Source organism: Anopheles gambiae, chromosome 2 (genome assembly GCF_943734735.2).
Source record: "Anopheles gambiae chromosome 2, idAnoGambNW_F1_1, whole genome shotgun sequence".
Taxonomy (NCBI): Eukaryota; Metazoa; Arthropoda; class Insecta; order Diptera; family Culicidae; genus Anopheles; species Anopheles gambiae.
Genome location: NC_064601.1, coordinates 31262723 through 31280080, shown reverse-complemented (window position 1 = coordinate 31280080; position 17358 = coordinate 31262723). Strand labels below are relative to the sequence as shown.

The 17358-nt window shown below is 48.7% G+C and overlaps 1 protein-coding gene across 11 annotated transcripts; it reads right to left on the bottom strand.

Moving 5' to 3' along the window:
* Positions 1–1094: 1094 nt before the first annotated feature.
* Positions 1095–17065, bottom strand: LOC1272913 (ribosome-binding protein 1). Of its 11 annotated transcripts, none has more exons than XM_001688295.3 (9): positions 16705–17065; positions 8080–8717; positions 7827–8000; positions 6821–7732; positions 6676–6751; positions 6214–6599; positions 4921–5013; positions 4168–4752; positions 1095–4070 (listed from the first exon to the last, which is right to left on the bottom strand). In XM_001688295.3, the coding sequence occupies exons 2-9, from the start codon at positions 8548–8550 to the stop codon at positions 3948–3950; spliced, it is 2820 nt and encodes a 939-aa protein (XP_001688347.3). In that variant the 5' UTR covers positions 8551–8717; positions 16705–17065; the 3' UTR covers positions 1095–3947. The 11 variants fall into 11 exon arrangements, with proteins under 11 accessions (XP_001688347.3, XP_061502617.1, XP_061502616.1 ...); XM_061646633.1 differs by having other exon boundaries at positions 16178–16937; XM_061646632.1 differs by having other exon boundaries at positions 16669–16937.
* Positions 17066–17358: the final 293 nt, after the last annotated feature.

Genomic DNA, 17358 nt, shown 5'->3' with positions numbered 1-17358 from the left:
TCATAGCAATCTCGATAATTAGAATATGTGCTTACGACTTGGTTTAAAGCCAGCCGAGATTGAGGAGGAGTATTGTGATCATAGCAACCTCGCTAGCTTGAACGGAGTGTAGTAGGCTTTAGTTAAATAGAGAATAAAGCAGTCTGCATTTTCCTATCGTACGAACAACAAGTTCCTACATTTGCATCATCCGCTCGGATGGTCCAGGACTCGTGTCCATAGAGAACCATCGGGCGAATCAATGTGCGATATATCTCACATTTCGTGCGGGCTCGAAGTCTTCTGGATCTCAGCAGTCGGTGAAGTCCATAGTCCAGAATCGTGCATCCCATGCACAATAAGTCTCCGGATTTCGCTGCTGATGTCGTGGTCCGAAGTAACGACCGTCACGAGATAGCAGATTTCACGAGATTTACTACCTCGAGATTTCCGCCGTCAACTAAATACACTGCTTCTCAGATGGTCAGAGTCTCCGGCAAGCAGGTGCATACTTCGTCTTCGTCACATTCTCAATCCAATTCTTGTTGCTTCGCGTTTGAGTCGGGTGTACGCCTCACCACACAGCTTCACTGTTGTCCTGCCGATGATGTGAATGCCATCCGCGAAGGAGAGACGTGATGTCGTTGTCTAGCCCCACGCTTCGAATGACACCTTCCAGGGCGATGTTGAAGAGCGGACAGGAGTAGACCGTCCCCTTGGCTTAGACCCCTGTGAGATTCGAAAGATTCTGACAAGTTTGATATTCTCACCTTGCATTGCTCCCCGTTCATGGTGGTCCCTAACAGCCGGATCAACTTCCCAGGGCAGTGGTACCGCTGCATGATGCTCCATAGCTCATTCCGGTCTATGGTGTCGTAGGCCGCCTACGGAATACCATTTTACTCATCGCATTTTGTGTTGTTGTAGCTGACCTACTAGATTTGGTTAGCGCTGCTTTCACTCGTAACATCGGTCCGAATTGGAATATACACAACCCTAAGCGAGCAGGGCTCTTCGTTCCTCTGCTTGATCGTTGATCGCTAGCAGACACCACGGGGAGATCGTGGACACGTTGTTCTTTCGAAATTTCGGTAAAACGCAATCCACTATACACCTTGTTCTTGGGCCATATATATTATTCTGCATTTATTTCAAATTTTTTCCATTCCCAGTACAGCTTTCTTCCCGTCTGTTTCTTCCCCCTCAAGGGAGTGTGTTCCATTTTACTTCATCCTTCTGATAACATACTCTCTTCCGATAGGCTGGCTTTCTAGTCAATCTCTGCCACTGCGTTTGTGTGAGTGTGTGTATCTCTGAATTATAAGCATAGAGGTGCTTGGAAAGTTTCACGGCGTACCGTCCACTTCCCTTGCGATCCCTCTCAGTTTCAGTTTCTATCTTTTAGCACGAGGTCCGTGATTCTCACACGTTTTGTTATCGTTCCCCTTGTCTTTGTATCAAATGCATGTTTTCTTTATTTCTCTCTCTATCTCTCTCTCTCTCTCAATCGCGCACCCGCATATTGGTGGTAGTTATACTTAATTTAACCTCATAATGGAAGGAGCAGGATTTGGATAAATGGGAAAAAAGATTATGAGAGAATTATGGGTACGGGGTACGGGGTCCGTCCAATGTTACCTTTCGTATGTTAACGTAATAACAATCCATTACACTTTGCGCCGTTTTGCCGTACCTTGTCCACGATGCCAAGACCAGCGGAGCCAGCGGGGGCAGACGTCCGCAGTGTAACACATAAAGGGTTGAATTATGGAAAACGTAAAATAAAGTATACAATAAAGTTATACATAAATATTGCTGTTCTTTTTGTTTTATGTCGTACAATTGTTACGCCCTGCTGCTTGCATTCTCTTGCCTTTTTTATCGGATTTATTTTCCCTATCCTGTTATTATTGATCTTCCTATTACTCTTTCTCTTCTATAGATTATCTTTCACTTTTTATAAGCCCCCTCCCCCCTCCTTCTCTTCTCTTCCTTCGTTTCTATAATTCCATATTTCACTATTGAACCTATTACATACTCGCTCCCTTGGCTCGTCGTATTATTATGTTGCTTCCTGCTCGGCTCTTTTTTTAAATATAATAGAACAAAAAAAAGAAACAAGTTATGCATATTTTCTCTCTGTCTTCTCTCTTTCGCACTCACCCTTTCTCACGTCTCACCATGCACACACACACACACACAATGTATAAACTTATTGAGTACGGGGATGTTCTCTTTAATCATTTTTTCCTTTTAATTCGTTTCTTTAGCCATACAGAGCAGGATTTGGGGCGTTTTCTTTTACCTATTTTCAATCTAACCCCGCTGATCATTATCGCGCGATCACCCTCATTAACATACACACACCACCAAAACCACCAGGGGTGTATTAGATTCATGCATTGTAAAATCCTTTCATTTGATTTGATTGAGAGCAAACGAATTCCGGTACAGGTATGGGTACGGTAGGCAAATAATGGGGTCGGTAGAAGGGGTGATGAGGGGGGTTGAATGCGTACAACAACAAAGGACCGTTAAACATCTAGCCTGATGTGAAGGTATAAATGCATAGGAATTTGTGCGTGTTGATACATTTACCGCATACGGAGCACCTTTATAAAGGGGAGGAGGGGAGAGGGAACTGAGAATCGAAAACCTCCTTCGGAATCCTTCAACACGACGTTAACCACAATAATGCTTAACAAATGTTCCGTTCACGTTCCGTTACAGCTGGTACAGAATGTGTATTTGAATGCAACTGTCCCAAAACAATTGCAAAACATCTATTGGCCACAGATATCAATGTAGGACGTCTCTAGGCTAAATATACGCACACACACACTAACAACACAACACAACAGACGCACTCACGACAGACACTCAAGCGCACGCGAAATGCGTAAACGAACAAAACAAAAATATTACAAGAGATGTAAACAAAAACCCTGGTCAGTTGACACAATGTAGAAACAAAGAAGAACACAAACTCTTTTCAAAGAAGTCAATTGTAACACGATTATACATAGTACCAATTATCAAAGTGTGCAACGCTTCCGCTGCCTCTGTGTGTGTGCGAGTGCGCGCGCACTGTGCGTTGCTATGTTAAGGAGGTGGTGGAGAGAAACGGATCAAATGGATCGAATAGGACAACGTAAAAAGATAAACGAATATGCGAGCGAATATGCGAGCGAACGCGACCGATCGAGCGAGTATGTATGTGTGTGTGTGTATGTACGTTAAAGTAAAAGTATATGTATATATATAAATATATGCAATAGAGGATTCGGTTCGGCTTCCTGTCGGCTAATTTCCGGACGCCCCCCCTTTTTACCAACCTCCCGATCGGTTTAATGTCACGTTTTCGGGTGGGAACACACCGCTGCTTACGTTACGTTAACTGTTGCGAGAGTTGCGGTTTGACGGAGGAGGTGGTAGTGAGTGTGTGTGTGTGGCGGCAGATTAATTGCCGCAGCATACGATCTCAATCTACCGCGTGCGCATCGAGAGATTTGTCGCCGTTTTACTGTTCCTACCCCTTCAACTACTGTCCTGTCCTGTCCTGTCCCCTCTGCCTTGTTTATGTTGCGCTGCCTATCCAAAACACGTTTCCCTGCCCTTTTTCTGTTGTTATTCTTCTCCCTCCAGTGCCTCTTCAATTTAGAGAAAGCGGCATGTTGGACACTTTTTCTGCGGCATTTCTTACCCCTTTTCCCATATATCCTTTTGCATCACACTTGCTTGCTGTTCCGATTCGTTTGATCGTCCCCAACCTGCAAGGGGGTGTGTGTGTGTGTGCGTGTATGTCCTTGCGCACCGAGAGGGGAGAGGTTGTTGAACAGCGTTCGGAACAACACTCGTGTGTTGGTGTTGAGGGTGATGAATGGTGGTGGTGGTGGTGGTTCAGAGACACGCACTTTTTTTCACGGACCTTGCTGATGGTTGGTTACCGTCCGCCGCCACCCATCCTACTACTGCCCGACGGCACCGGCTGATTTGAGCAGGGTTAGCTCCTTATCCTTCGCCTGCACCACCGTGCGCCAGTGGATGTCCTGCTCGATCACCTTCGCTTCGAGGTTTTTCAGCATGTTTTCCTGTGCGATGAGGAGACAAGACAGCAAACCGATAGTGAGACCAAAGGGTATCTCAAAAACACGCTTGCTCTGCGTGCAACTACATAGAAGTACGTACCGTGTCGGCTATGATAGTCTTATACTGATCGACGGTTTTCTGCATCTGCTCGTACCGCAGCGCCATTGTTTGCTGGTCGTCCTCGGCGCCACTGTCGCTGCCGCCGGTGGCACCGTTCTTGTTCACCACCGCACCGTCGTTCGCATGCTCGTGTAAACTACTATTAACGCTGCTATTGGTATTAAGATTATTATTAGCGATTATATTGCTGCTACTGTTAAGCCTACTGCTGCTGTCACTGTTGTTGCTGTTGGCAGTGCCAGAGCTTTGCTCCGGGTGGCTGTTCGTGACCACCGACGCGTTGTTAACGCCGCTGCTGCCGCTACTGGTACTACTGCTACTGGTGGTGGTGGTGGTGGTGGTGGTGTGAGATTGCTGCAGGTGCTCGTACTGCTCCTTAATGCAGCCGACCGTCGCCTCGAGCCAGCTCTGGAAATCGGTCGCATCGACGGGCAGGGCCGACACCACACCGGTCGGCTGCAGCAGCTGCACCAGCAAATCCTTCGTTCGGTTCTGCTCCTCCAGGATGACCTTACCGACGTCCACCTTCTCTGCACTGCTGTTGGCCAGCTTTTGCTGCTGTTCCTACAATTAGGCAGGAAAGATAGAGAAATAGAAAAGATATCTTAATGTGCAATCAGTTCGTTCTTTTCCGAAACAAATTATCAGATTCACACTCTTTGAGATACTGTATTAGAGAAAGAGAGAGAGAGCAGAGAGCGTTTGGCAGAACACACTTCGCTTTCCACTTACAACATCATTGGCGGCTGCCGGTGTCGTCGGTCCTCTTCGCCGTTCGGCATCTTGCAATGCCTCAACCAACTTCCAGTTTTTCGTTCGCAAATTCTACGCGTATTTTTGGTTTGCGTTTGTTTTGCGCAGTTACGCAGGCAGCAACACGCGGAGGAGAGCAAGGTGCAAATGCGCGCAATGCCATTGCAGTGGTGATGGTGTTGTTGATGGTGGTTGGTAGTAGTAGTAGTAGTAGTAGTAGTAATACATAGTAAGAAAGGATGATGCAGGACATCAGATCAAGCAAATGGGTTGCGATCCGGGAAAAAGGGATGTGTAGAAGGGAGGAGGAACCATGGTGTGTTGGTGGTGAGGTCACGCGCGCATACGCATTCAAATTGCGTTACATGGCGTGCGTTGTTAAGGACAAACGGTAACGCAACGTAACGGAATTGCGGGGGACACGCGCGCGCACACGAATCGTCAAACAAGAACGAAAGAAAAAAAAAGAAGAAACAAACACAGCGTAAACGAAAATGGCATTTAGGGCATTTTAGGGTAGGATATAATCATTTTAAACTGACAAAATGAAGCGATAAAATGTACAACACAGCACAACAGTGGGAGGCCAGTGATTTGGGTGCAATTTTGCCATTCTCACGCAAGTGCGCTTATATGCTGGATATATGGAGGTGCACAGAGGGTAACGGAGATGATATTTGTTTGTTACATGGCCACTACGGGTTTGATGAGTTGATTATGTTTAACGTCAAATTTGTGATTAAATAGAACGATCATTTTCAATTAATTTCCTATTCGAATTATGCGAATTAGATTACTACTGGAAATATTTAAATCAAACGGGATATACATGTAATCTAACAAGATAGCAGGATAATATGAATATTTTTACAGGCAAGCATGTTTCAACCTATTATTAAGCTTTAAGACAAGCGTCATGCCTTTGAAGCCTTTTTTGAGCCATCCAACCCATTCCCCATTGATATGAGTCATAGGCAAACATATCTTCTTATATTTCGTCTCGTCTGTTTAATAACCATTTTAACAGAAAATAACAATCTGACCGGTAATGAAACTGCCCACATAAAATTTTGGAAAATATATACACAATAGAGCGATAGAAAATTGAACATTCTAATGAAAAAGGCGAAGGAAATGAAAATCGAACACACCGGAAAGGCACACACACACATGGGACACACGAATCACAATCACAACGCACACCCCACTCATTCAAAGGGTCCCCCCGATGGGAGGAGAATGGGAGCCTGCGGTTTATTGGCCACTACTTACGTCATTCTTCTGTCGTTGCTCCTCGAGCTGCTTCTGCAGCTGTTCCTCCTTCGCCTTCAGTTCGTTCGCCTGCTGCTTGTAGTCCGTCATCAGGCTCTTGCACTCGACCAGCTCGCTCCGGTACACCTCGAGCTTCGATTTGGTAGAGTCTAAGGCATTCTGGAGGTTGCGGATTTCGACGCGATTGCTTTCGTCCGCCTGGCTGTGGGTGTGGGCGGCGGCCGCTGCCGCCGACGCTGCCGCGTGCGCCTGCTTCTGCTTTGCCTGCAGCTCTGCCTTCAGCTGCTCGATTTCGTAGCTCTGCTGTTGGCAGGTCTGGCTCAGCTCGTCCTTCTGGCTCAGCTCGAGTCGCAGCTGGCGCAAATCGTTCTCGTACGCAGTTAGCTCTGGAAGGGAAGGGACGAACGGAAGCGTTTTATAGAGGTTATGGTCGAACCATTGTCCATAGCAATGTATCCTTACCCTGTACGCGCTGTCTCATCAGCTCATCATTGTTGCGTAAAATATGTTCGTACTCAGTCTTTTTCTTCATCATTTCCTGTGTGGGGGGAACACGAAATAAATATGTCAAGGTAAGGCTCAGTGGTCAAACCGCTATCGAGCTTACCTCCTCGGACTGTAGCTTTTCGCTCAGCAGCTGGTTCTTGGCCATCAGCTCCTGCTGCAGCAGCTGTAGATCGTTGTTCAGCTGCGCGATCGTTGCCCCATGGTCCTGCGTCGAGGCGTGTTCCTTCGACAACTGCAGGTACTTGGCCTGCAGCTGCTGGAACTGCATCGACATGGTTTGCTTCTCGTTCGCCAGCTTGTCCCGGAGCATGTTCAGCTCCTGTGACAGATTCTGCACCTCCTGCTTCTTGTTGTTCAGCTCCTCGACGTACCCCTTGAGCACGGCCCCGGTGTGCATCTTCTCGCCGTTCAGCTCCTGGCGCAGCTCCTTCAGCTTGGCCTGCAGGCCGGCCGCGGCCTGCTGCTCCTCGAGCAGGGCCGACTCCTTCTCCTGCAGCTGCTTCTTCAGCTTCTGCAGCGGGTCGGACGGATCGTTCCACTCGGACGGATCCTTGGCCAGCGTGTCCTGCTGCTTGTTTAGCAGAAAGTCGATCAGTATCTGAATATCGTTCCGGGGCAGATCGGTCTTGTTGAGGATGTTGACCAGCGAGTGTACGTTCACGGCGTCCGCCATCTCCACTGCCAGCTCCTGCGTGATCAGTTCGTTTTTCTTCTTCTTGTTCGATTTGTCCTTCTGCGCTGCCACGGCGGTGGAGGATTTGTTGTTATCGGCCGTTGCCTCGTGCTGCTTCTTTTTCGATTCCCCTGCGTGGGCCACATTCGCTGCCGGGGCATTCTGATGATGGTGGTGATGCTGTTGCTGTTGCTGTTGCTGTTGCGACTCTGCAGCGTTGTTGGTGCCACCACCGGCTGCGGTCTTAGGGGATTGTTTCGACTGATTATCTCTCTTGTTGCGATTGCGCTGCTCTTTTGGTGCCGGATGCTTTCCACCCTTGGTATCTTCTTCGTGTTTCTGGTGATGGAAGAATAGGTTCATAAAACGTAGGTTGTAAAGCTTACAATGCATACAATTCAACCAAGCGAACTGATCTTCACCACGGTCTTACCTGCTGACGTGCAATTTCCAACGCATCTTTCGGGTGAATCTCGGCGAAATGGTTCATCTCCGGTACGGTTTCGACCGACTTCACCAGAACCGGCTCGGATTTGTTCACCAGAATGCCACCAGCCGATTTCTGCTTGTTTTTCTTGCCACCTTGCTGCTGTTTGTTATCTTTTTTCTATAGAAAAGATAGACAGAATTATTAAACAATTCAGCAAAGGTTACAACAAACCGAAGAGTTACAGCAAAAACCTTACCTTATTTCCACCGGCATTCTCGCTCAGCGGAAATGCTTCCGTTTCCGCGTACTCCACCGTCAGGTTCGTGGCCTGCCCGGTGCGCTTCTTAGCACCGTACGTTAGCGGATTGATTTCCTCCTCGAGCGGACTCTCGGACGAATTGCCATCGCTTTCCTTCTCCACCACCTCAACGCGCTGGTGCTGCTGCTGCTGCTGCTTGGCATTGCGATTCTTCTGGTTCTGGTTGCCGCCGCCGGCATGCGTTTTCTTCGTACGCTTGTTAGCCGACTCCTTGCTCGACTTGGTCGAGGACGATCCGGTGGTGGTGGATGGCGACGTTAGCCCAAGGATTTTTTCACGCATTTCGCGCTTCTCCTTCAGCATCTCCTCGAACGATTTGCCCTTGGGCAGGAAGCGGCTGATAAACAGCATCGACATCAGGGAAAAGAAGAGCACAATTACGATGAACGACAATGTAGTCAGATCCATTTTTGCATGATTTGCTGCACACGCAGACGATCCACGGGCACGGGAAATGAGAGAGCCGGTGAAGGGGATGTGTGTGTGTGTGTGTGGGTGTGTGTGGGTCACGCTGTGATTGCTGCTACTACTGCCGCGGCGCGTTCACTCCAAACAGCTGGCACAGTCGAGCGATGCTGTAATTATGAAATAGAAAGAATTTTTATTAAAATGGATGCGCATCGAGCAGAAACAATTGCTAGCCGCGTTAATTGTAGTCGTCGGCGCGATATGACGGTCGGGTCTCGGGCACGCGTCCATCTACCATCAGAGACACGCACATACACACACACAATTGCGCATCAACATTGCCGGTGGCTACCAGCAGAAATTAATAAAACGATGCTTCAGCATATGAATATTAGAGGAGGCGAGGGACCTGTGACGCGCCGGGGCACGAGTGTGCGAGAGAGCGAGAGAAGCGATTAGAAAAGCGATTCAATATGACACCGTCGAACGAAGAAGCCACTCTCAGCGGAAAGCACGTGTCTGGTACGCTCATTTATCGCTGTAATAAAAATAGCGTACGGCGGCGGGGAAGACGATGCTTGCCAACCGGGCGCTGGACTACGGGCAGCAACGTGTCAAAAACAGCGTGTCGACGTGGCAGAGCGTCAGCCACAGTAGTGTGGACGACAGGAGATATGCTTAAGTGATCGTTGTACTTTGACACCGGGTAACTAGCAGCAGCATCCGCCTGCTGGCATGCTAGTTGTGACCGATCCCTCCTCTGCATCTCTTTTGCGTTGATAACACGCTTTCGCTCCTTTTGATTAGAAGCACACATAAACCACGCAATACTGTTTCGGTGTCTCAATTAAAATAGGCTCTTGTGAGCAGTCGGATCACTTGCGACACACAACATGGCAGATTAATTGTAGCAATTTGATTAATTTGACGCTGCTAGTAGAAACACAAATTGGCTATAGCACAACACGCTTTGCCCCATCGGTTGCCACAGAAGCGACAAGAGGGGGCCACACTTTTCGAAGTGATACAATCGAAGTGATCCATGAAGACAAACAATCTGGACTTTCTGGTCGCGTGGTGAGGGGCAGACGGATGACTTGGATGAAATTTCCGGAATGTTCGCCTCTGTTCCGTCTATTCTGCGGACTACACTTATCGATAAGACCACCTTTCGCGCACAATCGTACTGTGCTCAATAGACAAAAGACTGTTTAGCCGGGCGAAGAAAGAGGGATAGGATGGTTTACAAACAGATTAAATATATCCCCGAGATTGTTTGAAGTGTGTGAATAGTACTTAGATCGTTGACAAGTAGAAAGGTGAGTCACGCATGCTGTTCGCTGATTCGCTTTTGCTTTTCTTTTACTAAACCCTTTTTTTTCCTTCTTCTTCAGGCAACGGAAGCCGTGCGAGCGCCTTTGTTGCTGCTTCCGGCGGCTACATACATCCGAACCGAAATGAGAAACCTACTGTATGTGGCGGGAAGGCAAAATCACAAAGCTGCGCGTCGCCCCGAGATATGAAGCATTGTTTTTTTTTTTTGGTCCCGAAAGCCGAAAAGTCAATGTACCAGAGTAACACACACGCACTGGGGTATATGCTACACGGTCTGGCGCAATATAAACGTGTCATAAAGATGGTTGGTGACGTTGGCGTTAAGATACTCTCACTTTTCACAGGCGAGCCATGGGAGATGTGTTTTTGGTGTGTTTGCCAACGAGCAGCACTGCCGGAGAGAATCGGGTCACTACCACCACCACCACCACCAGCACCACCTTTCCATCCGTTTGTTTAAAACGCTTGCCCCTTGCTATACGCAACTGCGCTAGCGAACGCAACTGATTTCTTATCGCAGGCTAGGCACGAAAAAACAACCATAACGCGCCATCGTAATGAAGAGATCGACACACAAATGGAGGTGTGCCAGAAGAAAGGGAGGCGCGCCCGGAGGAACAGCCCGGTGGCGGGGCCGGCAAAGGCGACAAAGCGTGTTAGGCGCTTATCAAGCAATTCCTTTATGAATGAGCGCTCTTGCTAACCCAAGTGCACCGAAGCCAGCAGCAGAAGCAGCAGCAGCAGCAAGTGTGGGGTGTGCCTGTACCCACAGTAGAACGATCGGCGGCGTTGCTGACTTTTGCCGCCGGGTACTACCGATAACAGATAAAACCGTTTTTTTTGTCGTTCGCGCACGCCCGCGTTTCGATCGAGCAATTGGAGCTTTGGGGAATTAAACTGGAAACCCATCCACAGCCCAGGAGGGAAGAACATGCCCTCCCCTCGTAGTGACACAGCAGGGAGCATCGGATTGCATCATTTCAGGCAACACACATCCGTCGACTGCGAACTGTGCTGCAACGAACGCAAGGTATGGGAATATGTAGATGTTTACAATTACTCATGATACATATAAAATGCACCTTCATCATCAATCAATTTCAACGCAATGTCACGCAAAACACCCCTGAATGAACGATTTATTTTCACACAGCCAGTGTTTAAATGGTAAAAGATCAAATTGGTTACGCTATTTTCTCCATTTTCTCCAATGCGCTGATCAAATCAATCCAAAAAGCCTTTCGCGCGGAAAGCGGCGTTTGCCGGGCTTGCTTTGATCTGGGCGCAGAGAGTGTAAAATCAATGCTGCACGAGACCACCACCATAGATGAATTTCTCATCTACGCAACCGAGCTCGCTGGTGGCGAGAAGTGGAAGAAGCAATCCCTCTTTTTACTTTTACGAATTGTGCTTTTGTTATCTTTTTTTTCGGACTCTCCATTGTCAGAGGGGGACCATACTTTCGAGACAGTCATGGTGCGTAATTGACGTCGGGACTGTGTATTGGGGATTGTAACAATCATTAAACTAATTATTAGTTTTTGTTTTCAACTCTCAACTACGATTGATTATATCGTATGAGAACATATTTATGCAGTTAAGATTAAAACTAAAATAAACTCCAAAACTAGAATTGAGTTGGCTTGCAACGTTGCACGGGTTACAGGGTTTAACACACAAACCCGTACAATGCCGATCGTACAAAGATCATCTCATGCCACGTCGTGTAGCCTTTGACGGAACAATATGAGCAATGCTCGAACAGCATTTTACAGCGAAAAGAGCATTTCATCGGGCAAGCGCACGTCACGGCGCCACATGAACAATTCGAAGAAACGGTCCAAAGGAGTTGGATTGCGATAGGGGAAAGGAAAAGGCTGCTGGGGTCAAAACTGCAGTCGCGAAGATGCTGCAAGCGAAAGATTCATCTCCCACCAACACGCCGAATGACGCCACGTCCTTATGCGCTACGAACCAACGGGAATATCCAATGGTGGGAGAGCGCGGATAGCCTCTGAAGGTCACAGATCGCTGCGAGAACTGGTCCCGGTGTGCGTAAAAGTTGACGACTGCTGCCAACTGACGGCAGCTGGGGTAGATGAGGGGAGTTGGTGTCCCCGGGGAGGGGTTTTAAACATTGCCAACTTTACACGGCGCACTCGCACACTTGGAGCAGTGGCGGAGACAGAGGAAACCCGTCAGTGTTTGAGATGCATCACCATCCCGCGGTAGGAGGACGGAGCGCGATCTCTTCTTGGCCAGCACTGTGCTGGCAAAAGAGAGGAAAGAAATGAAACCAGTTCCAGCACACCTCTGTGTGTGTGTGTTTGTGTGTTTATGGGAGTGTATGTGCGCGTTGTTTCCGCTTTTGCTTTTGACGGCCGTTCGCGTTCCCCAACCCTACAGGGACGTGACGATCGCAAAGGCAGAAAGGCTGCCCCACCACACCAAAAGCAAGATCGGCACTCTACACGCTATGGTTGTGGCTGTTTAACGCTGCGTTGGGGATATAGAGATAGCTGATTATCCCACCAGACGGGAAGTTCGGGACAAATCGTGGAACAGAGGGGGAGGAAAATGGAGTACAAAATGCAGTGGAAAATGCAATTTTCAAGCCAGCAAAGGGCCTTGTGTTTTTCGTCCAAATCTCTCCCTCCCGTTGGTTGCAATCGTGTGGATGCAGTTTCTCAGCTTCGCCAGGATGCTGCCAGTAACGATAATGGTAGAGGCCACCTCAGCATCGCGATCGTCACGGCAAGATCGTGGATAAATTACACAGAGAGTACTCTTATTACAAATGGATACATGTATGTGTGTGTGTGTAGATCGTTATTGGACGACGAAGGGTACAGACGACAACAGGCACCATCATGGCGTTTATGGTCCTCAAACTCAAGGCTAGACATTACACCGACTCTCCGACTAAAAGTGATCGCGAAGCGAAGGAGAAAAAAGGACGAGCGATGGGAGTTGGCGAAACTCGTTGCACTGGGGGAGGGCAACAACAGACAATGCGAACATGTTTGCCAGACATCTTTTTAAGCGAAATGTTATTTCTTCTTATCGAAAGTATTGGTAGCGGCGGCATAACTTAGGGAAAGCTTTTTTGACACCCGTTCAGAATATGTTCAGAAGTCGTCGGTTTACTACGTATTCCTAAAAATAAGAAAACAGAGAATACTTTAAAATGCTTTCTTGCTGAATGCCCAATACCATACCACCATGACCGGTGCCTTTGCATCGCTTTAACTACAAGATAGATACACCATCCTCCCTCTTCATCGCACCAATTCCAGCCACAGAACCATCATTTCCTACGCCCAAACGCAGCGATGGTGCATGGATGTGTGGTGTGGATGTAGCATTCCCTTCTGCTCGATCGGTTGGTTCCCTTTCTTACCGAGCGCTGCTTGAGCCAAACTGCTCATGCCGCCACGCTTGCGGGTGAGCGAGTTCATCATCTCTCGCGCACCCCATCATCTTCGTGCCATCTTACTCTATCATTAGCGCGCGGCAAATCACCACGTCGTCCACGCAGGCAGACTGGGCCGGCCGGCCGGCCAGAACCAATACAATCTCGCCGGCTGGCAACTAATCTGCGATCGTCAGAGACCTTTGCGGCGGACTTCTGCGGAGAAGCCGGGCGCGCCGCGATTGTGCATAAGCGTGTAGTACATTGAATCGCCTTGGTGGTCGGTCGGTCGTCGTTGGCGAGACGTCCGCCGTGTCTTTGTCTCCTCTATTTCTTCTATTTTACACATCCACACATTCATTAGTGGTGCCTTCACAGGTTAGCTTCTCTATTGTGCTCGCTGGTTGGCCTTTTTATGTGTTTTTCTCTCGTTGAAGCAAAATTGATGAACGAAGAATTCGGTTTGCCATTTCTTCTACACAGCATGTGTGTCTCACAGAAGATCGTACCAATAGGGGATGCATAGCAACGACTTTGTTTCTTCTCTTCCATTTGCCCCCGTCTGTCTGATGACCTGTTCGCTTTATGCCATTATAAATTATTTTCACATTTTTTTCTTCTGAAAAATACTTTTTATAAACTTGCAAATTTGCATCGAAATTACTTTTACATGTTTTTTGTTATCAAGCACTACTGCATCATCGGCTCCACATGGCTTAAAATCTATTAAAAAGTAGATTCTTTTACAAAGGAGACGGATGCGTCTCGTGTCAGTCAAAAATCTCATCGTCCTCTCTCTCTCTCTCTCTCTCTCTCTCTCTCTCTCTCTCTCTTGTTCTCACGCTTTTGCCGGGTTTCGAGAGCGCTGTCAAAATCGTACCCTAAACCCAGCATCATTACCCCATCACCATCGTAGTAGTACACACATCGCTTGGGAAGGAATGAGGGGAGTAATTCAGAATGTTCTCTTGCCCACGAACTTTGTAGTACGCACGCTGGGCCTTTCCCGTGTCTGGGCAGTGGGGAGTATCGCACCAGACGAGACGAACACGAAGATCATGCCAAGGCACCACCGCGTTTTCTAATTTGCTTGTTCAAGTGTTGCTGACAAGTGCACAGCGCGATGTGGCCATCCGCGCGAATAACCCGACCGAAACCGGATGATGATAAACCCCCGGGGTTGCGCGAGGGCGAGAACTAAAAACCCCAAAGAGAGAGAGAGAGATTGTGTGAAAGAGAAAGAGAGAGTTCAATTGCACGCAGGGCAGGGACTGTGGCGAAGGAGGCATACGCACTATAAGCGCCTAAGCGCTAATGTGATGGGGAAGCGACCGTGGTCACAAATTTAGAGAGACACACATTGTAAGAAATGTGCGCTTCGTCCCCTTCCCATCGGATCAGTGACCGGTCCCCGGATTGGTAGGGTAGGGATGGGGTAATGCGCCCGTCACATACTACCCCACTACACCCATCCCCGGCTAGAACTAATGATATTGGGGAGGGGTCCAACACCACTTGCTTCTGTCAGCGGATGGATGTGAGCTATTTTATTCTCGGTCCACTATGCTCACCGGGAGGAAGCACCAATGTGTGCCGCCGCCGCCGCCGTATGGATTAGAAGGAAGGGCGGTTTTCGTCGAGCGGCTGACCGGGGCTGGGAAAACCTAGGAAAATCTACACCGACCGAAACGGTTCCATTCTAGCACTGTGCTTAAAGGTGGCGATTTGCGATTTATTGTTCGTGTGTGTATGTGTGTGTATGTGTTTTTCGTACGCTGGTCAAATAAGCATTAATTTGATCCACTGCACATACATCAATCGATGTTGAACCAAACAAAAAAACGTGCTCTTTTGTCGTAGTTTGTACACAAAAAATGGAACCTAGGTTACTACCACTCCCGTAGGTTGTGATTATAAAAAGGGGGGAATGTCGTCCACCACTAAACCCATTAAAACCAACTTTCCACACTTCGCGTTGAAATATTTGGTTGGGTTGGGTTGGGTTGGGGCGGTGGAAGGGAAGGAGAGTGGGGGGAGATTCCCAAGCTTTCCCCACATACACACACACACACACACACACACACAACTGTGAACAGATTTTCCAACCAACCATGCAACGGCACTGCATCATTGCCGGTGAGAAAAGGGACCATGGGGAGGGGAAGAGCCGCTACTACTAAAGATCTACCCGTCTCCCGTAACCCTTCGTAGAGTGTGTGTGTGTGTGTGTCTGGGCATAGGATGCATTCATCGAGAAGCGTTGTCCACGTAGCGCTCGTGCACACAGCACACGCACACAAACACACACTCGTCACTCCCGGTGGGGGTTATTGCGGAACGAGACTTTTCGGCAGGAATTGACGCTTGGGAGGTGGATGCTGAGTGCACAGTGAAAGTGCATCGAAATTATCTTCCACCATGAGTGCGTGTGTGTGTGTCCGCCGGAAGCAGAGGAAAAGAAAGAGTTACGCATCCGGATGGTGACGGCATTCGGGCGACTCCAGCGACATTGGTAGAATAAATCCCCATCTTTGCACACACACACACATACACACAATATATCCCCTCCCCCCCCCCCCCTCCTCGAGTTGCCGCAAAACTCAATTCAATCGCACTTGTACCCTCTTTTGCATGGTTGCGACACGGGCAAAGATTCTCGTGTTACTTTGATGGACATTTATGAATGCTGTACAATAATGCTGTGTATCTCAGCGTTCCGGTTACAATTGCTGGGCTGAGGCCTTGCTTAGATTTGGCGTATTCCTTCGTTCTAGCCATTTGTGTTTCGTCGCTGAAGAGCACGCACCCGCGTTCCGCGACCCATACCAAATCACACACAAGCACTGACTCTCTCTCACACACACTCACACGTACACGCACAGGGGTAACGGTAGATTGGATACCGAAGCGAATAGCAGCTCCTCTAGTGTTCTGGCAGCGGCCAATTAGACTGATTTCCCCGGTCAGCACCAGAAATGCAGAAAAGAGTTTGTCGTCTTAAGAGTCGATACACCCGGCTCCCGTCATGGAGGAGATTCTTGTTCCATCCTGGTGGCACCCCCTTGCGCACTTGTCCCGTAAAAACGCCTTGAAAGAGGTGTGGGAGCGGATCGCAGACCCACCAGAACCGAACACGCCAACACGTCACACGTACGGGGTAGAACGAATCGAAAGAGCGCACACATACGCGCACACACACACGCTCACATACTGTCGCACGTACATACACACACACACCGGACAGCCGCGAGCACGCACTCCTTCCTAGCGGTGCTGATATGTGCGTGTGTATGTGTGTGTGTGCGTGTATGTGCGTGCGCGGCGGAAAACGGGAAAAGCGGAAAAATGGAAAGAAAAAAACTGAAACAAACGGGCAATTTCGGCTGTACAAAGCGGGCAACACTAACCGGACTGTGCGGGGATGGGGATGGGCGATATCGCACGGGCACGCACAACCGATTTTCCGACCAAACTTGACACACACGAACGCACGCACGCACACGCACGACAGGAACTTCCACGACGACGGCACCACGAAAACGGAGTCGGCAGGCGTGAGACGTGAATGTGAACCGCCAGTGACAAATTTCTCTGTAAATTGAACACGTAGGAACAGAATGGAGTGAAATGAACGGAGAGCAGAAAATTTGCCCGATCGCACGCACACCAGCACAGGCACGCACCGTGTACGGTGGTGTGCGAGCGAGCTGGGCCGAGGCGGCTCGGCGCACGCGAGAGCGAGATGCACCGTGCGAGCGTTCGTCGCGGGCAGTGTGTGCGTGAGATGGCGAGGTCAATGAACATGGGCACGGGCCAGGTGGCTCAAGGGCCGGTTCGGTCGGCCATATTGTACGGGCGAGCCTTGACAGTCTTTTGCCGTTGGCGGTTGACTTTTCGTTCATAAAATAGCATTTATGGTTGTTTTTATGTAGTTTACTGTCTTTTTTAGCTGTATGGCAATTGTATTATTCATCGGAAGTGTCTTATTTTTAGCAAAATTGAGCACACAATTAACCCTTCACTACGACTGGTAATGTGTGCACATAAAGGTTAAGGAATGA

Bases quoted from the DNA above. Each gene is read 5' to 3' on its own strand.
- LOC1272913 (XM_001688295.3), bottom strand. From the start codon at position 8,550: ATGGATCTGACTACATTGTCGTTCATCGTAATTGTGCTCTTCTTTTCC. The intron at 6,600-6,675 runs GTAAGGATACAT...CTTCCCTTCCAG, and splicing joins GATGAGACAGCGCGTACAGG to AGCTAACTGCGTACGAGAAC. The intron at 4,753-4,920 runs GTAAGTGGAAAG...GCCTAATTGTAG, and splicing joins CGGCAGCCGCCAATGATGTT to GAACAGCAGCAAAAGCTGGC.